The sequence below is a fragment of the Lissotriton vulgaris genome, chromosome 7 (genome assembly GCF_964263255.1).
Source record: "Lissotriton vulgaris chromosome 7, aLisVul1.2, whole genome shotgun sequence".
Lineage (NCBI taxonomy): Eukaryota > Metazoa > Chordata > Amphibia > Caudata > Salamandridae > Lissotriton > Lissotriton vulgaris.
The window spans coordinates 330,757,245-330,775,808 of record NC_141695.1 but is presented as its reverse complement, the minus strand read 5'-3'; the positions used below and the strand labels follow the sequence as shown (position 1 = coordinate 330,775,808).

General features: G+C 45.5%; 1 protein-coding gene across 1 annotated transcript in view; it reads left to right on the top strand.

The window, feature by feature from the left end:
* The window catches only part of LOC147701502 (transient receptor potential cation channel subfamily M member 4-like), a 363,218-nt gene that overhangs the window by 175,484 nt on the left and 169,170 nt on the right, over positions 1-18,564 (top strand). The window contains exons 5-7 of the mRNA XM_086930188.1: positions 6,171-6,343; positions 7,069-7,246; positions 8,879-8,943. Coding sequence (XP_086786314.1) covers positions 6,171-6,343; positions 7,069-7,246; positions 8,879-8,943 — 416 coding nt within the window. The remainder of the gene's footprint in view (positions 1-6,170; positions 6,344-7,068; positions 7,247-8,878; positions 8,944-18,564) is intronic.

The window sequence follows — 18,564 nt, the reverse complement described above, 5'->3', positions numbered from 1 at the left end:
GCTCAATTACAGCTTCCATTGGAAGAGGTGGATGCTATCTGGACTTGTATGTAACTGTGTTCTTGGTCTTGGGATGATGAGATGGAAATATAGTACCAATTACTGACCCTATTCAGCAGACCTATCCTGCCATAGGATCTGGAGATAAGGTCTCAAAGTGCCATTCACCTACCAAACCATCAGCTTCTCGTCAGACCAAACTTATATTATGGTAATATTAACATGTAAAAAACATTTAGGCCTAATGTAAAAAATAGCATCAAATCGTCCTTTTTTTTTTTTTTTTTTTTAATTTGTTTTTATTGCAGAATTAGAAACCCTTGCATACAATAAATCAACCAGCACACTCATGGTGTCCCCCCGCATGGATCGAGTAAACATAGATTATGCACAGCCATTCAGCCCGTATCCCGGGAGCCGGGCGGCATAATGTTCCAGATTTCCAGAAAGACATCATAGTGAGCATCCCTGAGGGACAATTGGTCGAAAATCTCTTCATGTATCTGCATTTTACCCCCCTAACCCCTAACCCACCCCCAACACCGTCCAGCATATTCTAACAGTCCGGTCACATGGCGACATTGCGATCCCATCCCCCAGTCCCTCCTGTGGTGGGCCCTAACATAACAGTGCCACGTGTTCCTGCCCCTGCTCCGCTATCTATCCAAGCTCTGCAGACCCGTTAGGACAGTCACAGGCCCGGAATTACCTCCGCTTCCCAACCTGGATCCCGGTGCTCAACCCGCCCCTCAACAACCCCAAAACAACCCCCATCCCCTCCCCCCCCCCCAGCAACCGCTAATGATGTGGACCGCGTTCCTAGCGCCAGTATGGGTCCCGCTACAGATCTACTAATACCTCCATATTCGTAAGCCTCACGGAGTCCTCATGCCCTATTCATTCAGTCCTCATCGTCCACCAGGGAGTCACGCAAAGCCTGCACTATCAACTCCCACGCGCGCGCTGATTCTAGATTCTTTTCATTGTCGAGCTTAACAGCTTGTCTCATACGGAGCACACTCTCGCATTCAGACCACCTCAGCAATTCATTCATCCATCTCCTCACAGACGGCCCCTCCCTGGACTTCCAGTGCCAGGTGATCTCCCTCTGCGCCAAAATCAGCCCCAGGTCAATAAACTTACTTGTCACCTTAGTGTTTTTTGTGTGCGGGAACCAGAGCAACAAGCACGCCGCCATATCAAACTCCACCTCCCTGTCGGTCACTGCATTCAGGAGTTCCCCAACCTCCGCCCAGTAATCCTCCAGTTTCGGGCAGCCCCACAATAGATGATCCAAATCCTCCTCCAACGCCAAGCATCTCGGGCACCGCGCCTCCTGCACCTGAAAATACAGTTTGATCTTCTCCGGGGTCAGGTAGGCCCTATGCAACACATAAAAATGCACCTTCTGGAAGCGTGCGTTCCTCGTGCCCTTCCATGTACGCTTAAGGATATGACCCCACACAGTGTCCGGAATAGGCCTGCCTATGCTAACCTCCCATTTCGCTTTCAGGCCCAGGAGCGGTTCCAGCCCCTCATGCAGCATCCTATTATGGAGGCAGGTCACCGCTTTAAAGGTGCCAGCGGCCATCACTACATATTGGCAAGCCATAGTCATCTCCGGTTCAATGAGCCCCCCTTTCCAATGCTTCTGCATGGCCGCCACCACGGCCGCATGCAAGAGGAAGCTCCCCTCCGGCAACCCAAACTGTTCTTGTAGCGTTTGGAAGGGAACCAGCGTCCCATCAATATACAAATCCCCCACCACTTGCAGTCCCAGCTCCTCCCACTCCAGTAATGGAGACCAGTCGCCCCCATGCGGCAGCGCAGTTAGCATACCTATCGGTATCTCCGGGGCATACGGTCGGGACGCCTTCGCTCTCCTCAGACTCCTCTGCCAGCATAACCTGAGCGTCTTCTCCTCCATGGTAAGGCCGCGCAACTCCAGTTTCTGCTGCATGATAATGTAGGCCAGGACATGGCGTTGTATTCCCCGCTCTCGGTCGTGTTCCGGCCCTCTGAACACCCTAGCCACATGCTGTGTGAGAACCTGAAGTTGCGCGGCCAAGTAGTACAACTCAAGGTCAGGGACCGCCATCCCCCCCTCAAGCTTTGGACGAAGCAACGCGGTCAGTGCCACTCTACGGCGACCATGCCCCCAAAGGAAATCGATTATCATCGTCCGCAGGTCCCGAAAGACCCTCTGCGGAATCCAAATGGGCAGAGTGCGAAAATAATACAAGAGCCGCGGGAGCGCCACCATCTTCAGCAGAGCTATCCTACCCAACACCGACAGAGGGAGAGAGGCCCAAAAAGACATGCAGCCTCTCAGCGCCCGTATGCACCGCCCAATATTACCCTCTAATAAGTCCACGACCTCGTGGTAGATACGGACTCCCAGATAAGTAAAGCAAGATGGCTCCCAGACCACCCCTACATCACGAGAGGGGCGGGGTGCGTCCGCCCTAAGCGGAAAGACACAAGTCTTCGTCCAGTTAACCCTGAGGCCCGACAACCGGCCAAACTCAGACAGCATGCCCATCGCCCCTTCCAGAGCCCGCTCCGTATCCTCCATGTACAATAGCAGATCATCTGCATACAATGATATGTAGTTCAACTGCCCGCCTCTATCGATCCCTGCGTACATGTCTCCCGACCTGGCGCGCGCCGCCAGTGGTTCCATCGCCAGTGCAAACAAAAGCGGGGAGAGGGAGCACCCCTGTCTCGTCCCCCTACCAACTGGATAAGCCGCAGACACCAGAGTGCCCAGCCGTACTCGCGCCGTTGCCGAAGAATACAACACCTTCGTCCATCTACGAAACCCCTCACCAATGCCGAAATTCACTAGGACTTCATCCAGATAGACCCATTCCAGACTATCAAATGCTTTCTCGATGTCTACAGATAACACCGATTGGGCATCGTCCCCGTCCGTTGCACCGTCCAATATCCCAATCAGACGGCGAATATTAAGCGCCGTGCTCCTCGTGGGGATAAACCCCGCTTGGTCCCTGTGCACCAGTCTGGTCATATGTGGGGCCAACCTGGTGGCCAAAATACGGCTTAAAATCTTATAGTCCACCGTCAACATGGACAATGGCCTATAAGACTTCACATCAGTCGCCTCCCTGCCGGGTTTCAGCAGCGGTACTATCAGCGCCTCCCTCATTGACCCGGGCAGACCCCCCAATCTGTGAGCCTCCTCGTACACCACCAGTAGTCTGGGTGCCACGCTATCAACAAACTTCTGGTAAAATTCAATCGGCAGGCCATCTACCCCGGGTGTTTTATTCCTCGCCATATGTTTAATGGCCGCCCTAATCTCGTCCTTTGCATCGTCATCGTCAAGCACCGGAAGCTGCATCGACTTCAAATATTCCGCGATCTCCCAAGCCTCCACCCCTAACTGACTCTCGTACAACTCAGCATAGTAGGCCCGAAAGCATTCCAGCACCGCCGTTTGTGAATAGACCGTCTCCCCCAGTACATTTTTAATGCTCAAGATCGGGCAGCCTCTGAGTTCAGGATTAGCGAGCCTAGCCAGTAATGTGCCTACCTTATCCCTTTCAGCATGCGCTCTGATGGCATATTGTCTGTAGTCATAGCTCCGCAGCCGTTCCGTTTCGGTAGCCACCACCTCCTTGGCTTCCAATAACCGGCCCTGTAGATCCGGTCGGTCCGGGCTACGCCATTCCAGATCCCTCAATTTCTCCTCCGCACTGGCAAGCGCATTCAACACCGACATTCGAGCATTCGAAAACCTACCCATGCATACTCCTCTCACCACCACTTTCATCGCGTCCCATTCAGTGGACCTACAAGTAGCTGTCCCCTCATTCTCAGCAAAATACTGATCTATGCCCCGTTGGACCGTGTCACTAAACACCGAGTCCTCCAGGGTGTCGGGCCGGAGCCGCCATGTTGGAATCGCGGAGCGCGCCCGCTGCCATTGGACGTGAACCAGCAAAGGATTATGATCCGAGATGGTCCTGGCCATCCATACTCCGTATGGGAGACCAATGGGGCTAGGGACCCGCTGCACAGGACCGAGTCAATCCTAACATGTAGAGCGTGGAGGGCCGAGAAAAAGGAGTAATCCCTACCACCCCGGTGTTGTTCCCGCCACACATCCAGCAGTCCCCATCTTTCCTGCCAATCCTTCCTGTGTGCAGCTAGCTTACGTACAGGGGAATCGACCAGTGGTGGGTGAGATCTGTCCAATGCCACATCTGTGATCGAGTTAAAGTCCCCCCCCAGTATCACAGGACCCGCTAAGAAAGAGGCCAATGAGCAGGATAAACCATCAAAGAAGCGGGCCTGATCAACATTTGGAGCGTATACACAGCTTAAAACCACATCCCGACCATACAACCTCCCCTCCACCGCCACATATCTACCCTCAGGATCCACCGATTGATTCAACACCTGGAACGGTATCCCCGCTCGCACCCATATCAGTACCCCTCTAGCAAACGCGGAGTAAGTGGTTCCAAAGACCTGACCCCTCCATCTCTTCTGCAACGCGATGCATTCTTGTTTCGTTAAATGAGTCTCCTGCAACATGGCAACCTGGACCCCCCGCCTCACCAAATAAGCATGCACTTTGTGGCGTTTGACCATAGTTCGCAGCCCTCGGACATTCCATGTTAGGCATTTCAAGTTAGGTAACGTCCCCATACCAACGGAGAATGATCCAGTTCAAGTGTAGCCAGCATCAAATCGTCCTTGACCCACCAATGTTGCCATCAGATCATGAGCTTACCATAAGTTCATCAGTATATCCTCAGTATCGCCTCATAACTGCTACAAGGAAACCATCAATGACCAAGCTGACCATCAGTTCCCCTAACATTCAGTGTGACATTAGTGTACATAGATGTCCCATCAGCTTTCCATTAGAGAATCCGCTTGCCAACAGACCATCACATTCATGTCTGACTAGGAGTGTTCCATCAGACTATCAGATTCTCTCTAGATAATCAGTACCCCATCGGATCATCAGACCTTCACCTCCCAACAGAATATCAGTTTCCATGGGACAAACCCCATTATCTCATCAGACCCACTTGTCCCTTGCCACGAAGCACTGCACCAGCCAGTACCCTCACGTACAAGTCCAAAACAATAGTTCTCCATCTAACCATAAACTTCTGGTAAGATAGCTAGAGTCTTTCTTGACCATTAACTTCCCATAAGACTATAAGTTGCCCATTGGTGTTCCTGTTAGACCATCAGTGGCTCAATTAGACATTGGTATTGCAAGAAACCATCTATGCCCGACCATACTCAAACCAGTGTGTCTTAGTAGACCTTCCTACTTTTAAAGACGGCTGCAAGGACAGTCCTTAATGCTCCTCCCAGGACTCCCTCTCTTCCGCTGCTGAGTAGGCTCCACTGGTTACCAGTGAAGAAGCGAGTGCAGTTTATGACCCTGTGCACTATTCATAAAAGTGTGATAGGTGAAGGCCCAAAATATCTGGCCAAAATCTTCCAGCCATATGCCCCTGGGCGAACCCTGCGCTCTGGTAACCTGCAGTTTCTGCAGGTGCCTAGAATAAAAAAGTCCAGACAAGGAGGTCGAGCATTGGCCCATATGGGACCAAAGCTCTTGAATTCTCTACCCCTCGATATGAGATCACTCACCAGTCATCTGACTTTTCGAAAGATCTTAAAAACGCACCTATTTTCCAGCAACTGATCTCTCCTTGATTAACTGTACCATCTTATTTGACCACGGACCATCTGGAGCTATGTTCTTACTGGCAAAGCGCGGAGATACCCCTCCGGGGGTCTATTCAGGCGCTATAGAAGAATATAAAATAAAATAAAAAATAAAAGAGCGTCATTGTTCCTTCACACCATCACGGTCACAAGTGTCCGGTCAGGCTATCAATGTCCCATCTCACTGTCCGGTTCTCATTTGAGTAGCAGTGCCTGGTGAGCATCTGGTCCACCTGTCTATCTTCCATCAGATCATCAATGTCCTATTTGTATTCCTTCTGACTATCAGTATCCCTTCAGTCTACCACCAGCTTCCCATCACACTTTTTTGCCCATTTTAGAGCCACAGTCGACCATAAAGAAATCCATTTGATTATCCTGTCTTAAATGGTACTTGCTGGTTCTTGCTTGATTCACTAACCTTTTTCTCCGCTCACTTTTTGATTCAGGGGCCTGGATTATGACTGGCGGCATGCAGGCTGGAATTGGAAAGTATGTGGGGGAAGCAGTCCGAGACCATGCCACAGCAAACACCAGCAAGACCGATAATAATAAAGTTGTTGCAATGGGCATCGCTCCCTGGGGAATTATACATAATCGTGAGAATCTGGTCAATCCCAAGGTAAGGCGGCTGCACAAATCAGCATCCACAATAGATTGCCGTAATCACCATGATAGAAATACCTTAGGATGACCATGACACGGCTGGGGGATGCTCCCCCTGCTGGAGTCAAAAGGCAGTTGCAGTGGACAAGTGCTCTTTTAGGGCTATATGAGATAGACAGGGCAGTGCTGGGAAGAAGGTGACACTAATGAGTCTTGTAGAACTAAGAAGGCACTGCTAAGAAAGTCCACCATGCTAAGGTCGTATGTTACTGACCAAGCTCTGCACGTAAAATGTTCACACGGCTCGTGTCTAGTAGCACAGACCGGGCACTGAAGATTGTGCTTCTAGATGCCTGCCGCATTGAGATGTCCGTGCTAGAGGAAGCTCATATGCCTGGGGTCCCAGAGCACTGTCACTCCAATGGAAGAGGTACTGTGGCAAACGGTTATACCACTAAGATATAAACTGGCTTTTGTGCAGGTTACTGCTGGGGCACTGTGGTAATGACAGTGTACTTGTGAAGGGGGCGCTGATGCTGGTAGGATCTGTAACAGTGGGAAGGTGAATACTGATGGGGTACTGTAGAACTGAAACTGCATTGCTGGGACTGAGCTGCTGTGATGAAGCTCACACTATTCAGCTTTTGGTGACATTACTTTTTTGAATTGCACTTTTTAAAAATGTATATTTTTTTGCATATCTGCGGACTGTTAACATTTGTATGTACCGTGTAATTTCAGGGCTCCTTTCCTGCTAAATACTACATGGGGAATGTAGATGGCCCAACATATTGTCTGGACAACAACTATTCTGCATTCCTACTGGTGGATGATGCGATGCACCAGAAGATGGGAGGGGAGACCGACTTCAGAGCACGGCTGGAGGAGCACATCTCCCGTCAGAAAACAGGAATTGGCGGTGAGTTGCAAAAGAACCTAATGAAGCTGTGCAATATTACTAAAATTCTGAGTTGGGTACTTTTAAAAGCAAGTATGGTCTCTATGTACGGGGAATAGGGTGAGGAAATGCGGGATATAGTGGACTGGTTGGTCGTGTTCTACCAGCTCTTTCTAGGTGTGCATATATGATGAGATGCACACTGGTTATAACAAACAATCACTGCTCCTGGACTTTATTCAAACAGGATGACCTTAAACGAAAACCATTAAGAATCGGCCATATTCCCAGGACATGCTTTTTGTAGTTGTAGGGCAGGGTCTCATACAAGAGTCTGAAACTATTTAGGTAGGAGGTAAGTTCTTTATTTCATGATTGGCTACAGTAATAGCAGGTAGGTCCTGTCATGGCTCTGCACTTCCTTTAGCTGTCTCTCTCTCCTAGCTACCACTCACAAAACACACACCAACATTATGTTACTTCAGTCACTCACCGCATTACTCTCTCAACATTCCACACACCAACTTAAAGGTATAGGGAATGGAGGTACACAGGATGTTTCAATGCTCTGGGGAGCGCTGAGTGTTCCAGAGAGCACTGTAGTTTACTCTTTGTCCCCATTCCCTACACATCTATGATGGTGTCTGAAATGCTGAGAGAAATTCTGAGAATTATTGAAGTAGCAGAATGTTGGTGTGTGGTGTAGAGAAGAAACTCGGAGATGGGGACAGTTTAATAGTTGCATCAAATCGTCACTAACACACCAGCGTTGCCATCAGATCATGGGCTTACCATCAGTTCATCAGTGTATCATCAAATCATTAGCACTCCATCCCTGCTTCAAGGAAACCATCAATGCCCAATCCGACCATCAGTTTTCCCAACATTCAGTGTGACATACCATAAGATCATAGATGCCCCATGAGCTTTCGATTGGAGAATCCACTTGCCAACAGGATGTTTAACTCCTATCTGACCATGAGTGTTCCATCAGACTAACAACTTCTCATCAGATCTTCAGTTTCTCATCAGAATATCAGTTTCCAAAAGCCCTTCGCAGAATTATAGCAGCTCTTATTGAAGAAATAGTCACTGAGGCACTGGGCTGAGTTTAGGTACCTGAATGGTTTACATACCAATGCCATCCATCTCACTTATCTGGCCATTAAATGTATTTTATTTATTTGAACATTTGTTATCGTGTACGAATCACAGAGGAGTATCTTTGTGCTGTGCTGCTCAAAAGAGGATAAAACATTCTAAAACTGCCAAGTCTTCAAACCCTTCTTAAAGGAGATCAAGAGCGAAGACTAACAGGGATTTATTATAGTGATAAGGGGCTGCATTAAAGAATGATCTACCTACAACTTTTAGGTCCATTTCTGACCTCTGCTTCACATGTAGTTTGTGAAAACTGATATACCTCCTCTATGTATAATAGAATGGAATCAATAAACCCTTTGAACTCCAAACTGATTTAGACACGGATAAGAAAACAGGTATGTAAAAATTATGTTCCACTTTTCAATGGTGGATCAATGGCTAATAACAATTTTCTTAGATGTAAGACTCCTAAGAAATTAATACATGTTCAAGGTGCCGCAATGCTCACGAATTACTTTTCTCACTAATCTGTCTGATTGTATTTTGCAGGGAGGGGCAGTATTGAGATCCCGGTCCTCTGCATGCTGATCGCTGGAGAACCCAAAATGCTGGAGGTACTGTAGACAATTCATTGTTCACTCATTTATCGTGTTTCATGTAAGCTATACCTTGGGAGCAGGCAGCAAACTTACTAGTCAGACAGGGATTGTGAGGGTGTGCAGATCGGAGGCTGAGGCCTTAAACAAGACGAGTCCCCCCTCGTGGCACAAATATAGTGGCTTAGACCAAAGACAGCTGTGCACTCCCTCGAGTTACACAAATACAACTGATGGCTGAGTCAGCAAAGCTCTCTATTCAGTAACATGGCTCTGATAGATTCAGCCTGTACATCTGGTAATACCAATCGTCTACAGAGCTCGGACTGCACGGCGCGCCCTCTGGTTACATACATCTAACAGAATTGAGCCTCAGACAGCAGTGCTCTCCAGCGCATTCCAAACCATAGTCTCAGAACACAAAGACGTCTCTCAGGTTACACACAGACCTGAGACAGTAGACCTCTTATTCTGGTCTTGCCAACATTACTGCTCAGATCTTCAAAAGGTGTGCTCTCGCTGGTTGTACACATTTTACAACGCAGACTTCAAACTGCAGGCTACCCAAATTATGTAGCATTACTTACAGACTCGGGCCCTCAGCAGAATGGAGATCCCTCTGTTGCACAGTTCTTCTCAACTCTGGTCTAAGAGAGCAGACCTATCCCTCATACAATGCACATTTTACTACATAATTGCACCATACTTGAAAACCAAGGCAAGACTCTTGAGTTACTACGAGAATTTCATTATATGCTGCTCAACTACGTTTGTTATTGTGAGGCCTTGTAGATGAGGTTGAGCATTTTCTGTCTGATTCTGGATTTGTTTGTACACTTTATAGACTTCACAGAACTCAGAGAAGCTCTGCCTGCAAGTAGTCTGTCTACATAACAGACATGGACCCTGAGTCCACACTGCATTGAAATGTACGACTACATGGACAGATAGTCTTTATCCCTTCCTTAAGTCTAGCAATAGAATGTAATATGAATAAATTAAATCCAAGAAAAAATAGTTGATGGGTACAATCCATCCTTCATCAGCATTAGCATTTCTTGTTGTGGTCATTTATTTTGCAAATAAAACCTATTGATGTACTAGTTGCAAAAAACCTCTACGCAGTGAAGTGGTCTTCACCATTTTGGATGGAGTAAAGACATACTCTGCCAGCAAGTCAGGATCCGTGCAGCACTACTTGGATTACATGTCGGTTTAATAGCAGCCCATTGAAGTCCAGAGTGTAAAGGTCAACATTAAATGGCGCATTTTTCACAGAACGTTTATATGTTATAATGGATTCTCTTTAATGCATGTAATGATATTGATTACCAGCTTGCGGTAATGGCAATAGTAATTCAATACTTTTAAATCTCGATTGAGTGAGCAGAAGAAAATATCTTGCATTAGTGTTTACCATTTTGTAACCTGATGTCTCATTTTTGTTTTTTCCCATATTGTACTTAATTGGGCCCTATTTTTCTACACTGTCAAAGTATAAGCAAGAAGTTGCAAACAGATATGTGATTGTATTTTTTCCACATGGTTTTAAAACATTTCCTTTGATAGTCGAGTTCTAATTATTGCAGATTAAACATGGAAATATGCCATTATGATGCATCCAGAATTTTTGCTGAGAAGTCGTGGATCAGCTTTAATCAAAAGTTTAATTGCCATGAATGTAGCTTGCGTGTAATCGCAGGTGTCCCATGAAAATCTCTTTAGTTGGTTGTCACATTGGAGGTTTGGAACAATCTTATTTGAACAATACGCTTCATTATAAAATTGTGGTATGAGAATGTACTTACAAACCAATATCCTCCTCGTTAGCATTTCATCTTTGCAATAATGATTTACTAATGTCTTTCTTGGCTTCAAATGTTTTTAAATGATTAATGTAATCCGTCTCTTCAGTCGCTATTCTTCTGATGTGTAAGAATTGACTCATATGATGGAAAAGTTGGTTAGAAGTAGTTGGTTCATGAGAGACAGTTAACTTGTTTTTTCTACACAATTTGCATTTTTAAGTCGGAACTGTTTTGTTTATTTTCTGTGTTCTCATATAGTTTACAGAAAAATTAGTGGAGTGGAGTTGAATTCTGCAATGTAACCTTTACAAGCCACTCGTAAGCATATGTTCGAGGCATATGAGCTGCATATTGTACACTTAGCATTAGATCGCCACCTGGTGTTGGGCTCGGATGATTGCATGTTGTTGTCGTCTTGGAAGAAGTCTTTGTAGTCACAAAATAGGTGACTCCTCCCTTGGACAATAGTGTGCATGGGCATCGGCTCCATCCTTAGATTGTTTTTTTCCGCCACTGCGTTCGGATGCAACTTTTCAGCCCCGGTTCGAAAATCTACTTTTCAAAGACTTCGACGCGCAAAACTTTCTAAAAACAAACTTTACCTTCAATATACATAGACTCGACCTCATCACTTCGATTCCGGTCGTCGACGCAGGTCGTCGGGACTACCCACGTGGTGAGGCCTATACCTCATGGAAAGGAAACCATTCAAAAGATGCCGCTGCTGTGGAGCAAAATTTCCACACAGCGACCATCACGAGGTGTGTAACCTGTGTTTATTACCGGAACACGACGAGTCGAGCTTGCACAGCTTGTGCGTCCTTTCGATCCAAGAAGACCGTTCGAGATCGGAGGGCCCATCGACTTGACATGCAGAGATCCGCTCCGGAACCGGTGGATATCTTCGACGAAGGTCCATGTGTCCCTGAGGATAATTCCGATGATCTCCAGATCGTATCTGAGGCAGACGACTCCGATGACTCAGTACCATCAGGTCAACTTGTGAGTACAACTGCCCCTACCCCCGCCCCAACACCTAAACCAAAGGCTAAGGTCAAAACTCTGCCTTCGGGGCCCAGTCGAGACCGAGACACTGCTTCGAAAGCCCGCCATCGAGCTTGGCTCCGAAGAAAATATTAAAGCCTTCTGGTAGCTCCATACCGAGCAAACCGCACCTGCCGACACGACCAGCTTCCTCGGCACCGAAACCGAAAGAAGTCCCGGTTCCGAGAAAGACCCAGAAACGGTCGACTCCTAAAGACAATACGGCACCGAAACCAATGAAGCCTGTTTCCGACGCTTTCAAGCCGACCAAAACAGCTTCCAGTCCAAAATCTTCGGTGCCGAAACCTACAAAGCCTGCTACCGATGCCTCCAAGCCCTCGAACCAGGCCTCAACACCGAAAACGATATCTTCGGTGCCGAAAACTGCGCCAAAGGACTATACAACAACTCCTAAGGCTAAAGACAAGCAGAAACCAGGCAAAGTCACAAACCTCAGGAGAAGCACCACCTCCTGATAAAGAATCAAAGACCATAGATGCTTCAGGGAAAAGAATAGCTGCCCAAGCTAGTTATGTATGGCGCATTGCTAACACACAGGCCCTCTTCGCAAGATATGATAGGGCTCACTATGATCAGTTAAAGAAGCTATTACAACATCTACCTGATCAATATAAGGCACAAGCAGATGACCTCATAAAAGAGGGTCCATTAAATGCGCACTAGATGACAAGAGACTCCTTTCGTCGCTCCTTTTACAGAGGAGGCTCCAAACAAGCTGGAGCAGACAATTCAGCTTCCTTTAAAACTAATACACAAGCACCCTCTAATAAAGGCTACTTTAGAGGAGGCTACAGAGGTAATAACAATAAGGGAAGAGGTTGAGGTAACAACAAGAATCAATCCTCTTCCACCACTAAACAGTGACTTCCTTCAGCTCCCCCAACAGCTTACCACTCCAGTAGGGGGGAGATTAACACAGTTCCTACCTGTCTGGAATTCCATCACAACAGACAAGTGGATAAGACAGATTATCCAGTATGGTTACTGCCTAGAGCTTACAGCTACCCTTCCAAATATGCCACCCAGACAGCGCCCAATGTACACAGAACATCTAATGCTGCTCCAACTAAATTCTCTCATTGCTACAAAAAGATGCAATAGAGCTAGTTCCATTGCAACATCAAGGAACAGGGGTCTTTCACTCTACTTCCTAATACCCAAAAAGGATGGGACACTAAAACCAATTCTATATTTGAGGCCTCTCAATCTGTATATACACTCAGATCATTTTCACATGATCACTTTACAACAAGTGCTCCCATTATTGCAACAATGCGATTTCTTCACTACACTAGACCTCAGACGCCTACTTTCACATTCCCATACATCCTTCTCACAGGAAGTATCTCAGGTTTGTGCTAGAAGGGCAACACTATCAATTCAAAGTCCTTCCATTTGGGGTAACAACAGCACCAAGAGTGTTCACAAAGTGCTTAGCAGTAGTAGCAGCACATCTCGAAAGACAACAGATCCATGTCTTCCCTTACTTAGACAATTGGCTCATAAAGGCTAAGTCATTCAACCAGTGTGTTCAACACACATCTCACACAATTCAGACACTGCACAACTTGGGGTTTTCAATAAACCACACCAAGTCACATCTCCAGCCCTCTCGTGTACATCAATACCTAGGGGCTACCATAAACACCAATACAGCTCTAGCTTATCCTAGTCCAGCCAGGATACAGAGCATTCAAGCCTTAGTCACAAGGTTTCAAAACCAACACTCTCTCCCAGCCAGAGTGTTCATGCAACTAATAGGCATGATGGCATCTCGCATTTTTATTGTACCATATGCAAGACTGCAAATGCGTCCATTGCAGGAATGTCTAGTACATCAGTGGAATCGGACACAAGGACAACTGACAGACCTGGTATTGGTAGACAGCCGCACACATCTCTCTCTGCAGTGGTGGAACACCAAAAACTTGTCCAGAGGGTGTCCGTTCCTCGAACCTGTTCCACAAATAGTACTGACAACAGACTCATCCCTGACAGGATGGGGAGCACATCTGCTCCACCACACAACTCAGGGGAGATGGACCGCTCAACAAAAGGTGCTTCACATCAATCACCTAGAGTTGCTGGTGATTTTCCTGGCACTAAGTCCTTCCAAGTACACATACAGAACAAAGCTGCCTTAATCCGGACGGACAACATGACAGCCATGTACTACATACAGAAACAAGGAGGCACACATTCCCTGCAACTGTCCCAGCTTGCACAAAACATTTGGAGATGGGCCATTCCACAAAAGATATATCACCTTCCAGGAGTTCACAATCAGATAGCCGATCTGTTAAGTCGACAGACACAACAGATTCATGAATGGGAACTACATCTGCAAGTTCTTCAACCATTCTTTCACAAATGGGGTCATCCAGACATAGACCTGTTTGCCACACACGAAAACGCAAAATGCCCAACCATCACCGCCAGGTATCCACACCCGTTGTCCAAGGGCAATGCGATATGGATGAACTGGTCCGGCAGATTTGCGTACGCTTTTCCACCAACCCCACTAATACCACTAGAGGTACGCAAACTCAGACAACAGTCTATCAAACTGACTCTGGTAGCTCCCACATGGGCATTCCAACCGTGGTTCACCACACTGCTAGAACTCCCTCTAGTTTCACACCAAAAACGGTCTCTCACACCATCAATGTTAACGCCGAACCATGGAGACATCAGGCATCCAGGTCCAAATCCACTGAATCTGGCGATCTGGCTCCTGAAGTCTTAGTTTGGTTACCTTAACCTGCTACCAGACTGTATGAATATCATTAAAGAAGCTAGAAGACCTACTACTAGAGCTTGCTATGCTGCTAAATGGAAAAGATTTGCCATTTACTGCAATAATCAAATTGATCCCTTCGATGCATCCATCCAAAATATTATCTGTTACCTTCTACATTTACAAAGCAGTAATCTAGCTTATTCATCTATACATTTACATCTTGCAGCCATTGCCGCATATCTGCAAAACAGGCAACATATGTCGTTGTTTAGAGTACCAGCAAGAAAAGCTTTTATGGAAGGATTACAAAGAATTATTCCTCCTAGGTTACCACCCTCTCCAGTGTGGAACCTAAACATTGTTCTTACCAGGCTCATGGGACCCCCTTTTGAACCTTTACACAAATGTGAACAATTTCTCACATGGAAAACAGCTTTCCTTGTTGCTATTACCTCTCTTAGAAGAGTTAGTGAAATTCAAGATTTCACTATACAAGAACCTTTCTTACAATTACACCGTGACAAAGTGGTTCTAAGAACTAGTCCTAAATTCCTTCCTAAAGTAATTACTCCTTTTCATCTAAACCAATCAGTTACCAGTGTTTTTTCAAAACCCAGACTCAGTAGCAGAAAGAGCTCTACACACACTAGATGTCAAAAGAGCTCTTCTCTATTACATAGATAGGATCAAATCCTTTCGTAAAACAAAGCAACTGTTTGTAGCTTTCTATCCACCGCATAAAGGCAACCCCATCTCTAAAGCTAGAATTGCAAGGTGGATTGTAAAATGTATACAAATATGCTATCACAAAGCAAAACGTACATTAACAGTTCCTCCTAGAGCGGACTCCACATGCAAACTAGGATCCTCCATGGCTTTCTTAGGAAACATTCCTCTAGAAGACATATGCAAGGCAGCAACATGGTCTACAACACACACCTTCACTAAACACTATTGTGTTGATGTGCAAGCCAAGCAGCAAGCTGCAGTAGGCCAAGCTGTCCTTAAAACTTTTTCAAACTACTGCAACAGAGACAGGTGACCACCGCTAGGGGAGACACTGCTGCAAAATCAATGCTAAGTGTACAATCTGCAGCTCATATGCCTCGAACGGAAAATGCTACTTACCAGTATGCATCTGTTCTTGCCATGTAGGGCTGCAGAGTTGTACACGTCCTCCCACGTCCCCAGGACCTTTGTCTGTTCCAGTTTTATCTTAATTAGATATACACGCATAGACATACTTTCTTCTTTCTACTAACTCCATCATTTCCCATCATGGCAAAAAACAATTTAAGGATGGAGCCGATGCCCATGCGCACTATCGTCCAAGGGAGGAATCCCCTATCTCGTGACTACAAAGACTTCTTCCAAGACGACAACAAGATGCAATCATCCGAGCCCAACACCAGGTCGCGATCTAATGCGAAGTGTACAACTCTGCAGCTCTACATGCCAAGAACAGATGTATATTGGTAAGTAGCATTTTCCTCTCTGGCTGAGATCTGTTTTACTGAAGCAAAATCCAACTTCTATCCTACCTATCCCACAGGTTGTCTGATCTGATGTTTTCCCTACAGGGTGAAATCTCTATTATCCAATTGATGCATATTGAAGACCTGTATTCAAAATTCAAACATATACTTTGTCTGTTGTATTTCATATGCATACCTATTGTTGCTCATAGTGAGGTAACTAACTAGATCATTGACTGACCACATTTATAAAGCGCACATAGCTGAGTCTCTTTGCTCAAGTTTTAAATAGCCTGATAAAACAAACTGGACTTCAGCTTTTGGTAGCTGGAAACAGAGGTTGCCTGTCTTAAGTCAATCCGTAATGTATTCCAAGCCTCAGGTGCCTCAACCCAGACAGAGCCATGTGGATAAATAGACATTTGAACTGTAAAAAGGGGCGTTTTAGCTATGCCACTCCCTATTTGGAGTGCAGGCTTTAACTGTTGAATCTACTTAGTGATCGGTGGTTAGAGCATTTGAAGGCCACCGTCGTAGAGGTGTCGGTAGCAGAAACATGACTGTTTGCTCAGGTCAAAGATTGATCACACAGCTGCATTCTGTGCTCTCTGTAGTTGTTCATCGATGACACTGGAATTTCTGCATGCTATACATTGCAATAATCCAGTCTCAAGTTGCCCAATTTTTAATAAATGGAGTGGCAAGTCTCAAGTTGCCCAATTTTTAATAAATGGAGTGGCATGATGGTTTTGATGTGGGTGTAAAAAGCATCCCCTAAAGACTGATCTGATTTGTGGAAGTATCTTCTCGAAAAGTACACCTAGATGTTTAACTTTCTGTATAGGATGCAGGGTCAAATCAAAGTTATTCATTGGAGCTGGGCTGGTTATTGAGGCTCTCCCAATTTGTCCAAAGATGATAACCTCCGTTTTAGCCCCATTAAGTTGTAGTGAGTCGGACACCATCCGGAACTGGATCTTCGTCAGTAGTAATTAGAGTGTGGTGCTTGGTGGCGTGTCCTCAGACTGCTTAATATTGTATTGTAATTGCATTTATATAGCACTTACTACCCCTTATGAGGCATCAAAGTGCTTTTTCGGCGAGTAGCATGCTACTCCGAAACCCATAAAAGGATTAGTAGTGAATTAGTAGTGTGAAAATATGAAAGTAATTTGAGTGGTGGATATGTTAGTCAGTTGTTTGGATTGAGAAGGATAGTGGAGGGAAAGAAGAGGGAAAAAGGTTTGCTACCCTTGATGGCATGTTGAAGCACTTTTTCTGCGAGTAGCACGCTACTTCAGAACCCAGAAAGGATTAGTGGTGCATTAGTATAGTGAAAATAGGAAAGTAATTTTAGAGGTGTATATGTTAGTCAGTTATTTGGATTGAGAAGGATAGTGAAGGGAAAAGGGTTTGCGTTTATTTAGCGACTTCTACCCCTGATGAGATGTTGTAGTGCTTTTTCAGCAAGTAGCACGCTACTCTGGAACCCATAAAGAACTATTGGTAATTTAGTATGGTGAAATATGAAATTAATTTAAATGGCGGACGTGTTAGTCTGTTATTTGGATTGAAAAGAATAGTGGAGGGATAGAAGGGAAGGATTTAGAAATGTTTTTGGGAGCTCATAAAAGTAGGAGGAGGCTTGGGTGCTGTCAGCATAAGCATGTACTGCACTCTTGGGTCCCTGAATGGGTATTGTCATAGTAATAAACGGACCCTTGGCATAATTTTGTATTTTCTGCATTTAATTCAGCACTAATTTGCCTCCTATTTGTAATATTTTTATGGGCTCCAGTACATATTTCTGTATTTGGCTGGGCTCCTTGTACAGGTTTGACTGGGTGTTTTGTCCTACAGCATCTTACAATTAACCTGCATTTATATTATGGTTCTTCTGAGTTTTCAGAGTTGCCCGTTATCGCTTCCCTAGTCACCCTTAAAGTGTGTGCCACATGGAATTAGCGCAAACCTCAGCCACTCACTGAATCATTTTGTGAATAACTGCAGGCCTAGCTGAACGAAAAACCACAAAGTCCTTCAGTATACCGCACTATAAAAAAACAATGGGCACTCCAGGATGCGAGGTATAAGCACATTTATTTACCACACCAAACGCACTGACTCCTTCTGCAAAAGTCTTTTTCGAAGAATATATATTAAATACCAAGAACGATCTTGAGGAACAGCAAACTTTTATTTCAGATTAACCAACGCAAACCAGTACTAAACTAGAGAGTTTTGCACATCTGTACTAACCAAACGCAACCATACACTCCCGCCATTTCCAACAGATGGGTGTAGTTCCTTAAATTGAGCAAAAACAAAGGAAGATATAAAAAGCTCCACAATAACATTCTAAATGTAGAACGTGCTCTATAAATAATAAATTAATAATAAATGAATAGGATATGAATGGAGACAGATTTATGTACTTTCTTCTGAACTAAACTATTTACATGTAGCAGATGAACCGCACACATCACTGTGTCAATAAACTGCTCAGTGTTGTGCTACAGGTGCACGAGTTGAAGAGATCAGCCACCACAAT